Here is a 19,569-nt window from a genome sequence, read left to right as displayed (position 1 = left end):
AAAAACTGGAAATAGAATTACCATATGACCCAGCAATCCCACTACTGGGCATACACCCAGAGAAAACCATAATTCAAAAAGACACATGCACACCAGTGTTCATTGCAGCACTGTTTACAATAATCAGGTCATGGAAGCAATGTAAACGCCCATCAACAGACGAATGGATAAAGAAGATTTTGTACATATATACAATGGAATAGTACTCAGCCATAAAAAGGAACGAAATTGGGTCATTTGTAGAGACGTGGATGGACCTAGAGACTGTCATACAGAGTGATGTAAGTCAGAAAGAGAAAAACAAATATCATATATTAATACATATATGTGGAATCTAGAAAAATGGTACAGATGAACAAGTTTGCAAGGCAGAAATAGAGACACAGAGGTAGAGAACAAACGTATGGCCACCAAGGTGGGAAAATGAGGTGGGGGGAGGGTGGTGGTGGTGATGGTGGGATGAATTGGGTGATTGGATTGACATATATACACTAATATGTATAAAATCAATAACAAGTAAGAAGCTGCTGTATAAAAAATAATAAAATTAAAAAGTCAGGATATCAATTTTAATATGATAAAATAAAATTAAAGGCATAAATTAATTTTTTAAATTAATTTATTTTATGGCTGCATTGGGTCTTCATTGCTGCACGCAGGCTCTCTCTAGTTGCAGAGAGTGGGGGCTACTCTTCGTTTCGGTAAGCAGGCTTCTCATCACAGTGGCTTCTCTTGTTGCAGAGCATGAGCTGTAGGCACGCGGGCTTCCATAGTTGTGGCTTGCGGGCTATAGAGCGCAGGCTCAGTAGTTGTGGAGCACAGGTTTAGTTGCTCTGTGGGATGTGAGATCTTCCCGGATCAGAGCTTGAACCCGTGTCTCCTGCATTGGCAGGCGGATTCTTAACCACTGCACCACCAGGGAAGTTCCTAAAGGCATAAATTTATGAGATAGAGAGAAACCCTTCATAAAATAAAGATATTAAGATGATGAAATAATTATAAAAAGATACACACGTAAAAATACAACCTCAAAATAGTTAAAACAAGAATGGCAGAACTATGAAGACAAATCTGTACAACTATTGTAATTAGAAAGCTAAACTCTATTATATATTGGGTTAAAATGAGAGACTTATTTCTCTTTGATAGGTCAAATAAATGAAAAATAAGAAAATATATAAAAGTTTGGTTTATATGATCTATAATCTTGAATACATTGGCGGCAGTGGTGAAGAAAGTGAGCTTTAAAATGGGTAGAAAAATCCATTTCTTCCAAACAAATGTAATGTTCACATATACTAGGTCATCAAGGAAGCCTCATCAAGTCAAACTATCTATCTAACTTTAATGCTGTATAGTTTGGAATCTGTACTAAAGTGAAAACTAAAGTACTGTACATGTTTGAAAAGAATTACAAACTATTACATTCTCTTTGGATTGAAGAAGGCATTTTTACAGGGATTAAAAATACTTTGCTCTGAACAGCAATAAATACCATGTTAAAATTTGTGGGGTACAGCTAAAGTAGTACTATGAGATAAATTCATAGCTTTAAGTACATTAGAAAACAACAAATATTGAAAATAAGCCAAATAAGCTCAAAAATGAGAATAAAAGTCAATGAAATAGAGACTAGCAATCTAAAAACAATAACAAAAAAATTAAAGCTAAAAGCTGACTTTGAAAGGACCATTTAAGATGCATAAAATTGATTAGTAAAAAGAGTAAGATGCAAATAAGATACAGAGTGAAGAAGGAGATATGATGACTGTCACAACATATTCTTAAAAATAATAAAATAGTATTATTAACTATATGCTAATACTTTAGAAAACTTAGACAAAATGGATAAATTCTTGGAAAAATAAAGAATACCAAATTTGGCAAAATAATTGAATAAACCAATATGCATTAAAGAGAGTAATAAGCAAGTTCTTTTGCTGAACAAACCAGTCGTAAAAAAATTATATGTTTAATTCCCTCTCATCAGACTCTGTTTTAAAAAACATATATTTGTAAATAGATTTCCCCATTAAAGTCTTTATTGTTGTTCTTCTTCCTATGGGACCAACTATAGCTCACATGAGAGCTCTGGGGGAGAAATTCTTAATAAAATAAATTTGGGGTTCAAATACAAATTTTAACATGTGTGAGATATAATGCATGTGTCTGACACTTAATAAAACTCTCTAAATTTTGTAAAAAAAAAAAAAAAGATATTTAAATAGTAATAAAAGATACCCTCTCCTTCTTCACCAGAACTTCAAACTCAGTTTTACAAGAGAGTATTAATGAGCTTTCAAGCAACAGATAATCCTTACCTTACAAAGCTGCTGCAAAAAAATAGAAAAAAGAGAAGGACTCCTTAATTCACTTTATATCGATCTGGTTAGTATAACCATGGTTCAGCAAATTATAGTTCTGTTTGGTTTACGAGTTTTAATGCAAAAATCTTAAATGAAATACTAACTTACTGAATCCAACAGTCTATTAAAAATAATGTAACATGATCAAGTTAAGCAATGCAAGGATGGTATAATATTAGAAATTTAATTAATGTAATTTACCTCCATAATGGAATGAAGATTAAAGGAATGTGTCTATCTCAGTAGATACAGAAACAAATCATTTAATAAATTTCAAAACATTTCTGATAAAAACTAAAATAGCCTTCTTAAAGGCTGCAACAAACATTGTGCTTAAATGGGGAAATTTCTAAGCATTTCATATAATATGGGAACAACATAAGAATGCCCACCTTCATGGCTAGTATTTAATGTATACTGGAGGTCCTAGCCAACCAATTAAACATAGAAAATAAATAAAATGTATAACTGATGAAAGGGAGGAGAACAAAATTCTATCATTTATAGCTGACAAAATCATTTACATGGAATTTACAATCTAATTTACAATAGAATCAACAGATAAACCGGTAGATCTAATCAGAGTATAAACAGTTTGTTACTGCTGTAGTCTACAGGGAACTCTACTCAATGCTCTGTGGTGACCTAAATAGGAAGGAAATCCAGAAAAGAGGGGATATATGTATACATATAGCTGATTTGCTTTGCTGTACAGCTGAAACTAACACAACACTGTAAAGCAACTATACCCCAATTTAAAAAAAAATAAAGGGAAACCTCAAATCAAAAGAAAAAAAAGAAATGTAATAAAACATATGACTTAAATTTATAACAACTAAAAATAGTTAGCAATTAAACTAACAGAATATACAAGACTTCTGTAATGAAAACTTATGATTGCATTAAAGACCAAAAAAGATGGCCCGACAAAATAGATGTAACATGTTTATGCATGGGAAAACATCACAAGAATATCAGTTCTCCCCTAATTACTGTACAAATTCATTGCAACTTTACACAAAATTCCAGGAAGATGTTTTGAGAAACTTTTTATTCTAAAATGTATGTGGAGGAATCAAGGTCCACAAACAGCTAAATTGGTTTTAAAACATAAGAGAGAGTGCTTATCCTACCAGACAATTAAAAGCCAGAGTATTAGAACAGTTGTGATATAAAGGAGATGTCCTAAGTCAGAGGGGGGAAAATGAATTATTAAGCGGGTTGAAATCAGAAAACCACTTAAATATATACGGAAAAATACAAAGCTGGATTCTTACCTCTCACTATGAACAAAGGTTAACCCCAGATTAATCATTTATTCAATAAATATTTATTGAGCATCTACTATGGGTGAAGGACTTTTCTAGACACTGGATATATGCCAGTGAAAAAGGCAAAAGTCCTTGCCATCTTTAAAACCCTAACTGCAGAGTGTAAAAGTATAAAGTCAGTAGAAGAAAATGTAGGATAATTTTTTTTCCCCACGATCTTGGAGTGGGGAAGGGCTTGTAAAACAAGGATCAAAAAGCATAAGGCAAAAAAAGCACTTAATGGGCTTTATTACATCATAATTAAATCTGATTACACTTTATGACCCACGCATATAATCCGGAGGAAGTCTCTTACACTTGCATAAAGAGACTTGCTCAAGGTTGCTCATCACAGTGTTGTTCCTGATAGGAGGGTGTTGGAACCAACTTAGATATCTCTGTCTCTAGAGGGAAGAAAAATGTGGTGGATGCACGCTGTGGAATACCATGCATCAGTTAGAGGCACTGGGTTGGATGTACACTCAACAATATGGAATAGAACTAAACATACTATTGAGTGAAAAAAAGTAATAACAGAATCGGAGCAATAGCACCATATCATGCAGGTAAATATAAAAGATATATAGAGTCACAACCAATTCTGTATATTCTACAAGGGTTCATACGTACCAAGGGCATGTATCAAATAGTACAGAGCTGGTTCCATTGAAATGGGAATTAGGGATGAAGGGAAGAAAAATGAAATAAAACAAGAGTCTTGTATGGTTTGATGGTGGTAATGAGTTATGAACAAAGGAATGTGGTTACTCTCCATACCTAAGTCACTTGGACCACAGCAGGGGGAGGACTGTTTGAATGTAGGATAGCTCCAGTGGGTTCAGAGTTCTTTCTTATATTTGGCTAAAACTGCCCTCCTTTAAACACCCAGCCATTGGTCTGAGTTCCGCTGTCTGGCATTGTACCCAGTGAATCTTCAGGCTCTTTCACAGAACAGCACTTCAAACACTTGAAACGACTGCTTTAGTTTAAGTTTTCCCTCATCCAGTCCCGCATACTCAGAACTTTCAGCTGTTCTTCATATGACCTGTTCAGGCTCTTCTAAATTTCAGGGAACTATAGCATGACATCCACATTAGCTATTAAACGTGGCTTGCTCGTTTGAAAACTATGCTGAAAACCCACTGGGACCAAGCATCGTGTAAGGTGCTACGCATAGGTGCTCAGAAAAAAGGAGATCACTTCCATGAGAGTTATAACTGAAAGGTCTTGAATTAATAGTCACGTTCTACTGGATTTTGAAATGTATAAAGTTCAAACAAATCTCTGCTATCCAGAATAAGTGGCCACATTTTATGTATATTGAATTATTCAGTCATTTATTTAAGAAATATTCACTGAATATATTTTCTGTGCCAAGACTTGCTGCAGGCTCTGACAACTGGAACATGCTTCTTTGTACCATGCAGAAAGGATCAAAGACCCAGGACCCTGGAGAGCAGGTTTGCTGTGGTGTCCTTTACCGAACCAACCAGAAGGATTTGGCCCCCTCAGCTCTCTGAATATGGCTACAGTGCACTCCTTCTCCACTATGGTTTGCTGTGACCCAAAAGTCAGAACGGCTCGTGCTTTGGGGTTCCAGCCACAATGTCTGCTCACGTTTCCTAGAGATCTAAGTTCCTCTCTTTAATAACTTTAAAAGGTAAGGCTAGTGGGGTGAAATGAATCACTACGGTTTGAAGATGGGTGATAGAATGGGCATAGAATTTGGTACATTCCACACTAATCAGGTCTTAACTCTGCTGGGGTATTGTGTACCCTTCTGCTTAGCCACTTGTTTTATAGATGAAGAAACAGAAAGAGGAAGAGGTTGGTCTGCAGTCACAGAGCCAGGACTGGAACTCAGCCTCCTAACTAGCAGCCAGCGCTCTCTCTTCTCTCCCCTCTGGTCACGTGGTTGAAAGGGGGACGTCAACTGTGATGTAGTGGTGGCACCTTTAACAAGTCAAGGAGAATAGGTTCAGGCTGTCCTACTGCAAGAAAGAAGAGTGAGAGGGGAAAAGGGGTTTCGAAGCTGCTCAAGGTGTATGCACGGGAGGCGGGGCAGAGGGAGTGATTTCTCTGAGACTGGTGGACAGTCACTCACACCAAGAGAGTCTACATTATCCCCTAGAGTTTGGCCTTACAGACCTACACCTGCAGGAGAAGCAGGGTCACTGGTGAGAGCTATCACCCCACCTCTTCTATAAGTGCTTTGTCCAGTCTCCTTATCTTCAAGGCAAGACAGCCACATAATCGCTGTTACTGTTCTCTGGGGAAAAAAAAGCAGAAGACCAGCCATGAGGCTCAACACCCAGGAGTCACACTGACCCACACCAGTCAAGGGAAAGACTTCTCCCCAGGCAGAGGGTGATCTTGACGCCACATCAAAGTGACACCTTCAAGGGCTGGGGTACCACAGGAAGCTCTCCTGGCAAAATAGGGGGTCTGTTTATAAGTCGAACATCAGAGTTTCCAGGACCAGATGCCTCCACTCACCAGCAGAACACCTGCGCCTTCCTCAGAGTGAGAACACCTAAGGCTTGTTCTAAGGAGGCCAAGGGAAACGGAGGAAGAAGATGAGCTAATGGGAGGAAGTTCCCACTTCGGTAGCTGAGGATTTGGGAGCTTTCTCTGCCAGGGCTGGCCAAGCATGGACAACTGGTATGGCGAGACTCTCACCCAGTTCATGGGGACGAACTCTAAAGGGTTCCCCTGTTGGAATTTGTGGTTATTTCATCATCGCTGAGACAAATACTACCACCACCCCAAGCATCCTGAGCAACTCATCTGGGTTTGCCTGAGGACTGCAGCACAGGTACATCCCTGGGCTTCTACTCTGCCCCCTTTTATTCTTCTACGTGCTGTGGAGGGTTCAGGGAAGACCGAACCATGCTTTAAAACCTAGTTGGGAACAGGAACCACATCTTCAAACTCTATAAGTTATGGTAGAAAATGGCCGTGGGACATCTGCAGCTGAACCTATAGGAAGCGGGTGCATGGGTCGCTTCTTCTCTGGGTGCACACTCCTCTATGTGGGGGAAGGGGGACAGAGAAAATGGTAGAGGAGGGTTTGGGGTTTTTTTTTCCCCATAATTAAAAAGCCACGCTTAGTCTTGCTGGGGAGGTGAGAAGTTTGCTCTGGCAGTCTAAAGGGAAACTTTGCTATAGACAGAGTACAATGGGTGTGGGGTGATTGCAGCCTCCCCAGAACTCTCTGTCCTCCGCCCTTCTCCCTAGCTAGCACTTCTGGTCCCATCCCCATCACCTACCCACTGATGACTGAAATCCCTTTCATGGGGCTATCACCACACATCCCACCTTGAGAAGACAGGGTTAAACTGTAAATGTCTCAGGAAGTCTGAGTTAAATTCGAACTATGTTGTAACTGACAGATGCTAGATTCTCTTCTGAGAGCAGACTTGCAGGGATGTAAGCAAGAGTAGCTGCTTGGGATATGATCTGGATTCTCCTCTCTCAGATTTACGGACCATCTCTCCTTTTCCACCATGGCTTAATAACTTTTGGGGTGTATCTGAAATAATTATTCCCCTAACACTATATAAATGAATGCTTAGCAAATATTGAGCAAAATGTAACAGGATGAGGCTTGGGGAGAGGGTTGAAGCAATTTTCTCATTTGAAAATTCTGCTTGTTGGCCATCTATTCCCAAACCTGTGTTGTTTGCACAAGGTCACAGAATGAGTCTGAAGTCAGCTCTTGGAGAATGTTCAGGAGCCACTCTTCCTCCCCGGGCTGTCCAAGCACAGAGAGCTCTATGTGTTTGCCACCTCCAGGAGCTCGAAGTCACCACTTCCCAACAAAATGGAAAGTGCTCTTCATAGGATGAAGCTTTTTAAAGCTAACATCCTAGAAAGGGGCAATTATCTGTATCGGTTCTGCAAAGTAGCCCAGTGGTGGAAATGGGACTAAGGTTCCTGTCTGGCACCCGTGTGAACGTTTTTTACCATAAATACCATCCAGCTGTATCTTCGATCTTCTCCATCTCAGGGAGGGACAGGTTCTCTTTATTGGCCTTAAAAGGTGAACCACCAGCCCTTGATTTGGTTTTTCAAACTTGGAGATCAGTTCCTCTAGGTTTGGAAAGGTCTGTCTTTGAGCGCCTTCCACGGTCTGCAAAAATGCAAGATCACTCACCATTGTGCAATTGTGTGTGAAAGATGACACTTCTCAAAACAGTGGTTTTCAGGGCTGCCTCTGAGCGGTGAATTGAAAACAGGTGGCCGACACTTGTGTGGGAGCTCACACCATACGCAATAACCAGAAACCCTCCTTTTTTTTTTTTTTTTTTAAAACCCTCCTTTTTAAAATGGAATTCTGACTTGAGCTACTCTGAGTAAAGAAGATGAACAATCAAAGGTCCCCACCTCAGTCTGCAGTATCGAATGAGCCCCCCTTCTTGGCAATTTGGGGACAGTTCTTGTAGGTACACTGTGGAGGGTACCCATCTAAGAGCTTATGTCAGAGTGAGGGGGACTAATACGGGAGGACTTCTGATGGGAAATGCAAAATATGCAACTTACATACTTGATGAATTCAGACTCTCCATGAGAGGAAAACAAGACAAAAAGTCCCGATTTAAATTGAAAATGGGAATGTCAACATGACTCAGGTAAATTGTGAATAGTTGTTTTCTCTTTACCACCTACAAACCAAGTACAATTTTCTAATATAATCTTATAGAAATAATTTTAAAACACAAGAGCTTCCTTGGCTCTTATGGATTTGATTTTCTTAATGATCACTGTGGTTCTCTTAGGACCACAGTGTTGGTCTACAGAGGGGTGGTGACAGGAAGGCTCTGTGACCTGGGGTGTAGTTAACTCCATGACAGAGATGCAGGCTGACATGGAAGAGGGCTCTACGAAAGGCTGTCACTTCAGCCCAAGGTAGCATCCTGCACAGGCCCTGATACAGAGCTGCTGTATGAAATGCCCCTCTGTGTCAATGAAATGCCCCTCTGTGTCTGTTATAACTGACTTGGGTGCCTCTCTGTTTTGTTCAGACAAGAGACAAAATGGGGTATTAAGGAATTATCCAGAATTTCCCAAAATATGCACAACAAAGAAATAAATGTTTTAAAATATGTTGCTTTAAAAGCTGCAAAAATATTTTTTAAATTTTCATATATAACCTTCACCCATACCCCAAATGTTAAAATTTTATTTGCCTTTCATCCTCTCTCTTTCTAAATATATATGTGTGTGTACATATGTATACATATATGTATTCTTTTTTTAAAAAATTATGAGAGCAAGTTGCTGACATGATATCCCTTTGACCCTAAATACTTCATATTTCCTAAAAAGCAAGAACATTACATATCCACATTAAAATGAGGAAATTAATCGTGTTTTTTTTTTCAGGTACATTTCTAACTAAATGAATAGACCTGACCAAAGACAGTTTAGAATATCAATGGCCATTATAGGGAACTTTTTTTTTAACATTTTTATTGGAGTATAATTGCTTTACAATGGTGTGCTAGTTTCTGCTTTATAACAAAGTGAATCAGCTATACATATACATACATCCCCATATCTCCTCCCTTTTGGGTCTCCCTCCAACCCTCCCTATGAGGAAATTAATCTTGATGCAATACTACTACTAATCTACAGACCTGATGCAGATTTTGTCAATTGCCTCAATAATGTCCTTTGTGGCAAAAGAAAAATTACATATATGTGTGTGTGTGTGTGTGTGTGTGTGTGTGTCTGGGGATCATTGTATATTCTAATCTCTTTCAGACAGTCACAATGAACTTTAGCATATTAAAGATTCTGAGAAATCCTGCAGTAAAAAAGTCTGCTTAACATTTATGCAAGTGTTTCAGAAAGATTAGTTCAGGAGTCTATGTTAGTAATTAAAGATTCAATGACATTTATTATACTCTATTTCCTATCAGAGAAGTAACTTCAAAAAAAAAAAAAGGTTTTTCTGCTTAGATCTCAGTAAACCAGAAGCATTAAAGAAATCCCTAAATTGCCAGTTGACTGATGCTCCCCTTTGCATTTTCATACAGCTATGGTGTCCCCGAATGTTGACGTCCTAAACATTCGGACCTCTCCCCACCTTCCCTTTCCACTCATCCTGTTTGTTGTTTAGTCTTATAATTTGACAGTAGTCCTATATGGAGTTCAGCTTGGTATATTTGACCCCTGGAGGAACTTTGTGCCTCTACACTTTTGAACAACAGCCTTGATTTTCTTGAAAATGGAACCCAACTCTAGTGCATTCCTATTTCTCTGAAAGAAAGACAAGGTTAACTACTGATCTGATTCTAACTCTCCGCAGTGCTTCCCTGTTTAGAATGCCTCTTCATGGCATCTCAGGTTCGAGAGATGTTCTCAGGTTTTACTCCCCCCAGCTTGTGTTGTTTTTGTTATAGGCGTTCTTGTATGTTCTTACCTGTATATTGTAATACCCATGTTTCTCTTTGAAGATTCGGTACGTGTAGACCAACTTTTTAAACCTGTGGAAAGATGACTGTGTGAATCACAATGTTCTTATATGCAAATCCAGGTAATATCTACCACTGTATTTTGTGTGCAATGGCTTTGTCAATCTTGGATCCCAAAAAGAAACTGATCATTTTCAGACCTTCTCATCTGTGGGAACTTGAAAGAGAGGTTTTAAAATGGAGACCTTTATTCTATGGTGGAAGTCTGTGCTGTAGCAAAGAGAATAAGGAGAGAAATTTTACAGTTTCCATTGTCTTGGTATTTCTCTCTAGTTTTTTCACTTAGCCCTAAGTTGATACAACATACAAAACACCATCAAGCCATTCCTGTGTTGTTTATTAAGTGACAGGTCATTGACCTCATTAGAGATAGTTAATGTAACTAAAATAGAGAAGGTTGGGAATTTTGTGCAAGGAAGTGATGTATTGTGCTCTTTTTCCTCACTGGAACAGGAGCCACTGGGTAAGTAATCTAACTAGAATTTAGATAACAGACTCAACTGAGCAATTTCCAAAACAGGAAATAGCATACATTACCATATTTCCTCAATTCCAAGATGTCATCAATTGTAGGATACAGTCAATTTAGTAGTAGCTTTTGAGGAGAAAAATGCATACATTAAATGTCTCTATCAACTGTTAACTATGTTCTGATTCCAAAGAACTATAAAAATGTAAAAAATGAGGATAAAAAACATTGACATGAAGTTCAAATTATCTGACTGATCACTCCTCACCCCTTCACTTGCACCCATGCCAAAGAATCAGATGACCCATCTTTTGACTGAATTGGGAAGGCAGATAGCTATAGCTTTAAGATACAGGAGACGTCATTGCTGATCGTCTGGTGGCTTTGACAATTGACTTCAAATCCCAATCCTTTTTGTGGGGTTTCCTGAGGCCAGAAGAAGCTAGTGGGTGTCTTTAAATCACATGACAAGCAACAAAAAGTTTTTACATGAATCCTTGTCTATATGTGACAAATTAAAGTATTCCACAGTCTGGGAAGAGGTCTCACAAGTGTCTTTTCACAGAAGTATTATTCAAATCGGGATCCAAACAAGGTCCGTACATTGCTTTTGGTTGCTCACATGGTTTCTTGAAACTCAGCTATCATATAGCCTAAGTTAAATTCTTAAATAAATGACTTTATGTTTAATTACACTGTTGTATTATCAGCCTAAGAAAATCTTTACTAGAGGAGTTTGAAAGAATAAAACAAATGGAGGTTCTATATTAATTAATCCAAATGCCGTATACCTCAAGTTAGAAAGACGGACATTGCTCAAGTATAGTCTTATTCTTTGCAAGGTATTTTTAATGAAATAAGCCACATTGCAGTGATGCTTTACAAGAAATTGATTTACTGAACTTGTGATACCTATTTGCATTTATTTTGGAATGTTTACCCCCAAAAATGCTGTAAGAGATTACAGAGCAGTGAGATTAGTATCTACTTTATACAATTGCAATATTATTGGGTCGACATAAAGACTGATTGTAATGCCTCCTATTCTAATTATTATTTTATAGATGCCACTTATAAAACTTTTAAAAGATACATGATTTTTCAGTGTGCATTTACACTCAAGGCAGTTATAAAGACCATGTTTCCCCTGGGCCTTTGGCCCCTGTCACCACGGTGACGAGGGAGCCCCTCTTTATCCCCCAACACTCACAGTCTTGTCTCTACCCTCTGCCTGGAATCCACTGGGCTAATCTCATCATGCCCTTTATCCCTGTTTGTTAGTCATTGCAAAAAGCCCAGTCTCTCAGGATATCTTTTCTCCTGTTTTCTAATCCTACAAGGCTCTGTACAGCCTGTATTGTGTCCTCTCCCCAGCTCCTGAAATCCTTCCTTGTGTTCTCTAGCACTCAAGGTCTGCCATCATCAAAGTCTCCTATGTCTTCAACCTATTCTCTAATCATCCCTGTCACCTTCTCACTCTAAGGGAAACCTGGCTCTGTCTCATGGACACTGCTTCCCCGGGACCCCACTAAAAGGCTGCTGCTCTCTCCTCACTGCGGGCCTGGAGGGGAGGCCCATGTTCTTGCTTTTGCAGCGCTTCAATGTTGTCTCCTGTCTCCAAACCCTCAGCTTTGAGCTTCATGTAGATTATATCACCTCCTACCCAATCAAGATGTCACTATGCTGACAGCTCCTCAGCTCTGTGTTACTGCGACTCGTTTCTCCAGGATTTAGCTCCTAGCTCACTGTCACTGTCTTCAGTACTATTCCTGACTAAATTGTTGGCAATTTCAATTCACATGTAGATTATCCTTTAACACCCCAATTTCTCAGTTCCTCTAATTCCTCTCCTTCAATAATCTTGTCTTCCACCTACATTGCCTTCTCACTCCCATTTCATAACCAGGACTGGCTACATAATTTGTGGGGCCCATAGGAAAAATGAAAATTTAACACCCCTCTTAAAAAATTACTAGGAATTTTGAGATGGTGACAGCAGAACAGTAAACCAAGTGCAGGGCCCTCTGAGTGTAGGGCCTTTGGTGGCTGCATAAGGTTGCATGCCACGAAGTCAGCCCCACTCATAACTTTGACCTTGTAATTGCCAATATGGGCAACCCTCTCATAATGTGAATTTCATGCATCCCACCCTCTTTCTCCTGCTTCCCGTCTTTCCAGATCCCTTCCCCAACATTCCCTTGACCCCATAGACTTTCCAATCCATTGATCCTACCACTTTTCAGTGTTCTCACTCACATGTCTTCACTCCCTTCTTTACCCAGTTTAGATTGCTTGTCAACCATTACAATCACTCCCTTCAACTCCTTTATCATCTTTCACTTTATTTCCTTAATTAGCAGAATCCTGATTAAGCCCAAATCTCTACAGCTGTATGTCACTGTTCTCTCTTTAAATGACCACAAACCTCAAGTAGGCTCTTAATGCCTCCAGGTGACCATTGATTTTCCTATTCTCCTCAACAATGATTCTACACCATTATCCTTTCTTCTTAAACCTTCAACGTCTCATTCTTAACTGATGATTTCACCAAAAAGATTAAAACAATCAGAAGAGAATCTCCAGATTCCTATCACCATAATAGCATAATAGCATCTACACGCATAGACTCTGCCTTTATTACTGTGGTTGAACTTTGCATGCTGCTCTGCAAAGCTAATCCCTCTTATTTCCACTGGTTGCCATCTGCTTTCATCTATTCAAGGACATAATTCTAGCAATTTTTCCTCTCTCTCTGATGTCATTATTATTCTTTACAAAACAGCCAGCGTGCTCCTTTTAAAAACTGTGAGTCAGATCATGTCACTCCTCTGCATAAATATCTGGTCTAGTCAATTTTGAAAAAGAAAAAACTGGTGTGTGTGTGTGTGTGTGTGTGTGTGTGTGCACTCAGTGTGGTGCTTCTGTCTTAACAAGTCTTATGTCTTCTTATAAAGCTATAATTAAGATAGTGAGAGTGAAGTAAGTCAGAAAGAGAAAAACAAGTACTGTATGCTAATGCATGTATATGGAATCTAAAAAAAAAACAGTACTGATGAACCTAGTAGCAGGGCAGGAATAAAGATGCAGACATAGAGAATGGACTTGAGGACGCGGGGAGTGGGGAAGGGAAGTTGGGGCGAAGTGAGAGTAGCGTTGACATATATACACTACCAAATGTAAAATAGATAGCCAGGGGACCTTCAAGATGGCGGAGGAGTAAGACGTGGATATCACCTTCCTCCCCACAAATATAACAAAAATACATCTACATGTGGAACAGCTCCTACAGAACACCTACTGAACGCTGGCAGAAGACCTCCGACTTCCCAAAAGGCAAGAAAATCCCCACATACTTGGGTAGGGCAAAAGAAAAAAGAAAAAACGGAGATAAAGGAATAAGGATGGGAGGGAGCTGTGAAGTAGGAAAAGTTTCCACATAATAGGAAGCCCCTTCACTGGTGGAGACAGGGGATGGGCGGCGGGGGGAAGCTTCAGAGCCACAGAGGAGAGCAAAGCAACAGGAGTGCAGAGGGCAAAGCGGAGAGCTTCCCACACAGAGGATCAGAGCCAACCAGCACTCACCAGCCTGAGAGGCTTTTCTGCTCACCTGCTGGGGTGGGCGGGGGCTGCGAGCTGAGACTCAGGCTTCAGAGGTGAGATCCCAGGGAGAGGGCTGGGGTTGGCTGCATGAACACAGCCTGAAGGGGACTAGTGCACCACAGCTAGCCAGGAGAGAGTCTGAGAAAAAGTGTGGACCTGCCTAAGAGCCAAGAGACCATTGTTTCGGGGTGCACGAGGAGAGGGGATGCAGAGCACCACCTAAACGAGCTCCAGAGATGGGCGTGAGCTGAAGTTATCAGCTCGGACCCCAGAGACAGGAATGAAATGCTAAGGCTGCTGCTGCAGCCACCAAGAAGGCTGTGTGTAAGCACAGGTCACTATCCATTCCCCCCCAGGAGCCTGAGCAACAAACCACTGCCAGAGTTCTGTGATCCAGGGACTGGTTCCCTGGAAGAACACATGGTGTGCCTCAGGCTGTTGCAATGTCACACCAGCCTCTGCCACCGCAGGCTCGCCCCACATTCCAATAATAACTACCGTACCCCTCCCTCCCCCCAGCCTGAGTGAGCAAGAGCCCCCTAATCAGCCTCTGCTTTAACCCTGTACTCTCTGGGTGGGAACAGATGCCTGAGGGTAACGTACATGCGGAGGTGGGGCTAAAACCAAAGCTGAACCCCAGGAGCTATGCGAACAAAGATGAGAAAGGGAAATTTTTCCATGCAGCCTCTGGAGCAGCGGATTAAATCCCCACAATCAATTTGATGTACCTGGCATCTGTGGAATACATGAATAGACAATGAATCGTCCCGAAATTGAGGCGGTGGACTTTGGAAGAAACTGTGGGGTTTGGGGTTTGCTGTCTGCAACTGATTTGTTTCTGATCTTTATGTTTATCTTAGTATAGTTTTTAGCGCTTGTTATCGTTGGTGGATTTGTTTATTGGTTTGGTTGCTCTTTTCTTTTTTAAAAATTATTATTTAAAAAAATTTTAATTTTAATAATTTTTAAATTTATTATTATTTTTCCTTCTTTTTTTCTCTCTCTTCTGAGCCATGTGGCTGACAGGGTCTTGGTGCTCTGGCCTGGTGTCAGGCCTGAGCCTCTGAGGTGGGAGAGCCAAGTTCAGGACATTGGGCCACCAGAGACCTCCTGCCCATCGGCAAGAGCTGTCCCAGAAATCTCCGTCTCAACGTTAACACCCAGCTCCACCTAATGGCCAGCAAGCTCCAGTGCTGGACTTCCCATGCCAAACAACTAGCAGGACAGGAACACAGCCCCACCCATTGGCAGAGAGGCTGCCTAAAATCGTACTAACTTCACAGACAACCCAAAACACACCACTGGATGTGGCCCTGCCCACCAGAAAGACAAGATCCAGCCCCACCCACCAGAACACAGGTACCAGTCCCCTCCACCAGGAAGCCTACACAACCCACTGAACCAACCTCACCCACTGGGGGCAGACACCAAAACAACAGGAATTACGAACATGCAGCTTGAGAAATGGAGACCCTAAACACAGTAAGTTAAACAAAATGAGAAGACAGAGAAATATGCAGCAGATGAAGGAGCAAGGTAAAAACCCACCAGACCAAACAAATGAAGAGGAAATAGGCAGTCTACCTGAAAAAGAATTCAGAGTAATGATAATAAAGATGATCCAAAATCTTGGAAATAGAATAGACGAAATGCAAGAAACGTTTAACAAGGACATGGCAGAACTAAAGATCAAACAAACAGTGATGAACAACACAATAAATGAAATTAAAAATTCTCTAGAAGGAACGAATAACAGAATAACTGAGGAAGAAGAACGGATAAGTGACCTGGAAGATAAAATACTGAAAATAACTACCACAAGGCAGAATAAAGAAAAAAAGAATGAAAAGAATTGAGGACAGTCTCAGAGACCTCTTGGACTGCATTAAATGTACAAACATTCAAATTACAGGGGTCTCAGAAGAAGAAGAGAGAAGGAAAGCATCTGAGAAAATATTTAAAGAGATTATAGTTGAAAACCTCCCTAACATGGGACAGGAAATAGTCAATCAAGTACAGGAAGTGCAGAGAGTCCCATACAGGATAAATCCAAGGAGAAAAACGCCAAGACACATATTAATCAAACTATCAAAAATTAAATACAAAGAAAACATATTAAAAGCAGCAAGGGAAAAGCAACAAATAACATACAAGGGAATCCCCATAAAGTTAACAGCTGATCTCTCAGCAGAAACTGCAAGCCAGAAGGGAGTGGCAGGACATATTTAAAGTGATGAAGGAGAAAAACCTACAACCAAGATTACTCTACCCAGCAGGATCTCATTCAGATTCAACGGAGAAACTAAAACCTTTACCAACAAGCAAAAGTTAAGAGAATTCAGCACCAACAGACCAGGTTGCATCAAATGTTAAAGGAATTTCTCTAGGCAGGTAACACAAGAGAAGGAAAAGACCTACGAAAACAAACCTAAAACAATTATGAAAATGGTAATAGGAATGTACATATCGATAATTACCTAAATGTAAATGGATTAAATGCTCCAACCAAAAGACATAGACTGGCTGAAAGGATACAGAAACAAGCCCCATATATATGCTGTCTACAAGAGACCCACTTCAGACTTAGGGACACATACAGACTGAAAATGAGGGGATGAAAAAAGATATTCCATGCCATTGGAAATCAAAAGAAAGCTGGAGTAGCAATTCTCATATCAGACAAAATAGACTTTAAATAAAGACTACTACAAGAGACAAAGAAGGACACTACATAATGATCAAGGGATCAATTCAAGAAGAATATATAACAATTGTAAATATTTATGCACTCAGCATAGGGGTGCCTCAGTACATAAGGCAAATGCTAACAGCCATAAAAGGGGAAATCAACAGTAATACAGTTAATGGGGGACTTTAACACCCCACTTTCACCAATGGACAAATCATCCAAAATGAAAATAAATACGGAAACACAAGCTTTAAATGACACATTGAACAAGATATTCTTAATTGATATTTATAGGACATTCCATCCAAAACAACAGAATACACTTTCTTCTCAAGTGCTCATGGAACATTCTCCAGGATAGATCATATCTTGGGTCACAAATCAAGCCTTGGTAAATTTAAGTAAATTGAAATCGTATCATTTCTGACCACAACACTATGAGACTAGATATCAATTACAGGTAAAAAAAAAACTGTAAAAAATACAAACATACGGAGGCTAAACAGTACGCTACTAAATAAGAGCATATTTTTATCAAGAGATCACTGAAGAAATCAAAGAGAAAATTTTAAAAATACCTAGAAACAGACAATGAAAACACAATGACCCAAAACCTATGGGATGCAGCAAAAACAGTTCTAAGAGGGAAGTTTATAGCAATACAATCGTAACTTAAGAAACAAGAAAAATCTCAAATAAACAACCTAACCTTACACCTAAAGCAATTAGAGGAAGAACAACAAAAAAAACCCCAAAGTTAGCAGAAGGAAAGAAATCATAAAGATCAGATCAGAAATAAATGAAAAAGGAATGAAGGGCACAATAGCAAAGATCAATAAAACTAAAAGCTGGTTCTTTGAGAAGATAAACAAAATTGATAATCCATTAGTCAGACTCATCAAGAAGAAAAGGGAGAAGACTCATCAACAGAATTAGAAATGAAAAAGAAGTAACAACTGACACTGCAGAAATACAAAGGATCATGAGAGATTACTACAAGCAACTCTATGCCAATAAAATGGACAACCTGGAAGAAATGGACAAATTCTTAGAAAAGCACAATGTTCTGAGACTGAACCAGGAAGAAATAGAAAATATCAATAGACCAATCAGAAGCACTGAAATTGAAACTGTGATTAAAAATCTTCAAACAAACAAAAGCCCAGGACCAGATAACTTCACAGGTGAATTCTATCAAACATATAGAGAAGAGCTAACACCTATCCTTCTCAAACTCTTCCAATTTATAGCAGAGGGAGGAACACTCCCAAACTCATTCTATGAGGCCACCATCACCCTGATACCAAAACCAGACAAAGATGTCACAAAAAAGGAAAACTATCAGCATTGATGAACATAGATGCAAAAATCCTCAACAAAATAATAGCAAACAGAAGCCAACAGAACATTAAAAGGATTATATACCATGATCAAGTGGGATTTATCTCAGGGATGCAAGGATTCTTCAATATACGCAAATCAATCAATATTATACACCATATCAACAAATTGAAGGATAAAAAGCATATGATCATCGCAATAGATGCAGAAAAAGCTTTTGACAAATTTCAACACCAATTTATAATAAACACTCTCCAGAAAATGGGCATAAAGGGAACCTACCTCAACATCATAAAGGCCATATATGACAGACCCACAGCCAACATTGTTCTCAATGGTGAAAAAGAGAAACCATTTCCTCTAAGATCAAGAACAAGACAAGGTTGCTCACTCTCACTGCTGTTATTCAACATAGTTTTGGAAGTTTTAGCCACAGCAATCAGAGAAGAAAAAGAAATATAACGAATCCAAATTGGAAAAGAAGAAGTAAAACTGTCACTCTTTGCAGATGGCATGATACTATACATAGAGAATCCTAAAGATGCTACCAGAAAACTACTAGAGCTAATCAATGAATTTGGTAAAGTAGCAGGAGACAAAATTAATGCATAGAAATCTCTTGCATTCCTATACATTAACAACAAAATATGAGAAAGAGAAATTAAGGAAACAATCCCATTTACTATTGCAACAAAAAGAATAAAATACCTAGGAATAAGCCTACCTAAGGAGACAAAAGCCCTGTATGCAGAAAACTATGAGACACTGATGAAAGAAATTAAAGATAATACAAATGGAGAGATATACCATGTTCTTGGATTGGAAGAATCAACATTGTGAAAATGACTCTACTACCCAATGCAATCTACAGATTCAATGCAATCCCTATCAAACTACCAATGGCATTTTTCACAGAACTAGAACAAAAAATTTCACAATTTGTATGGAAACACAAAAGACCCTGAATAGCGAAAGCAATCTAGAGAAAGAAAAATGGAGCTGGAGGAATCAGACTCCGTGACTTCAGACTATACTACAAAGCTACAGTAATCAAGGCAGTATGGTACTGGCACAAAAATAGAAATATAGATCAATGGAATGGGCTAGAAAACCCAGAGATAAAACTACACATGTATGGTCACCTTGTCTTTGATAAAGGGGGCAAGAATATACAATGGAGAAAAGACAGCCTCTTCAATAATTTGTGCTGGGAAAACTGGACAGCTACATGTAAAATAATGAAATTAGAACATTCCCTAACATTGTATACAAAAATAGACTCCAGGGCTTCCCTGGTGGCGCAGTGGTTGAGAGT

The 19,569-nt window shown here is 39.3% G+C and overlaps 1 protein-coding gene across 2 annotated transcripts in view; it reads right to left on the bottom strand.

Annotated features, from left to right (window-relative positions):
• Positions 1-425: 425 nt before the first annotated feature.
• The window catches only part of SH2D1B (SH2 domain containing 1B), a gene marked incomplete at its 5' end in the record, with an annotated part of 37,722 nt that continues 18,578 nt past the window's right edge, over positions 426-19,569 (bottom strand). The window contains 4 exons of one of the 2 annotated variants that reach the window (XM_082834798.1): positions 426-927; positions 5,873-5,945; positions 7,643-7,808; positions 10,104-10,167. In XM_082834798.1, the coding sequence (XP_082690924.1) occupies positions 5,908-5,945; positions 7,643-7,808; positions 10,104-10,167 (268 nt within the window). In that variant the 3' untranslated portion in view covers positions 426-927; positions 5,873-5,907. The remainder of the gene's footprint in view (positions 928-5,872; positions 5,946-7,642; positions 7,809-10,103; positions 10,168-19,569) is intronic. The other variant, XM_082834799.1, reaches the window with a different exon arrangement.

This window comes from Leucopleurus acutus (assembly GCF_964270905.1).
Source record: "Leucopleurus acutus genome assembly, chromosome: 2".
Lineage (NCBI taxonomy): Eukaryota > Metazoa > Chordata > Mammalia > Artiodactyla > Delphinidae > Leucopleurus > Leucopleurus acutus.
The sequence above is the reverse complement of the archived record's forward strand: the minus strand, read 5'-3'. Positions and strand labels throughout refer to the sequence as shown.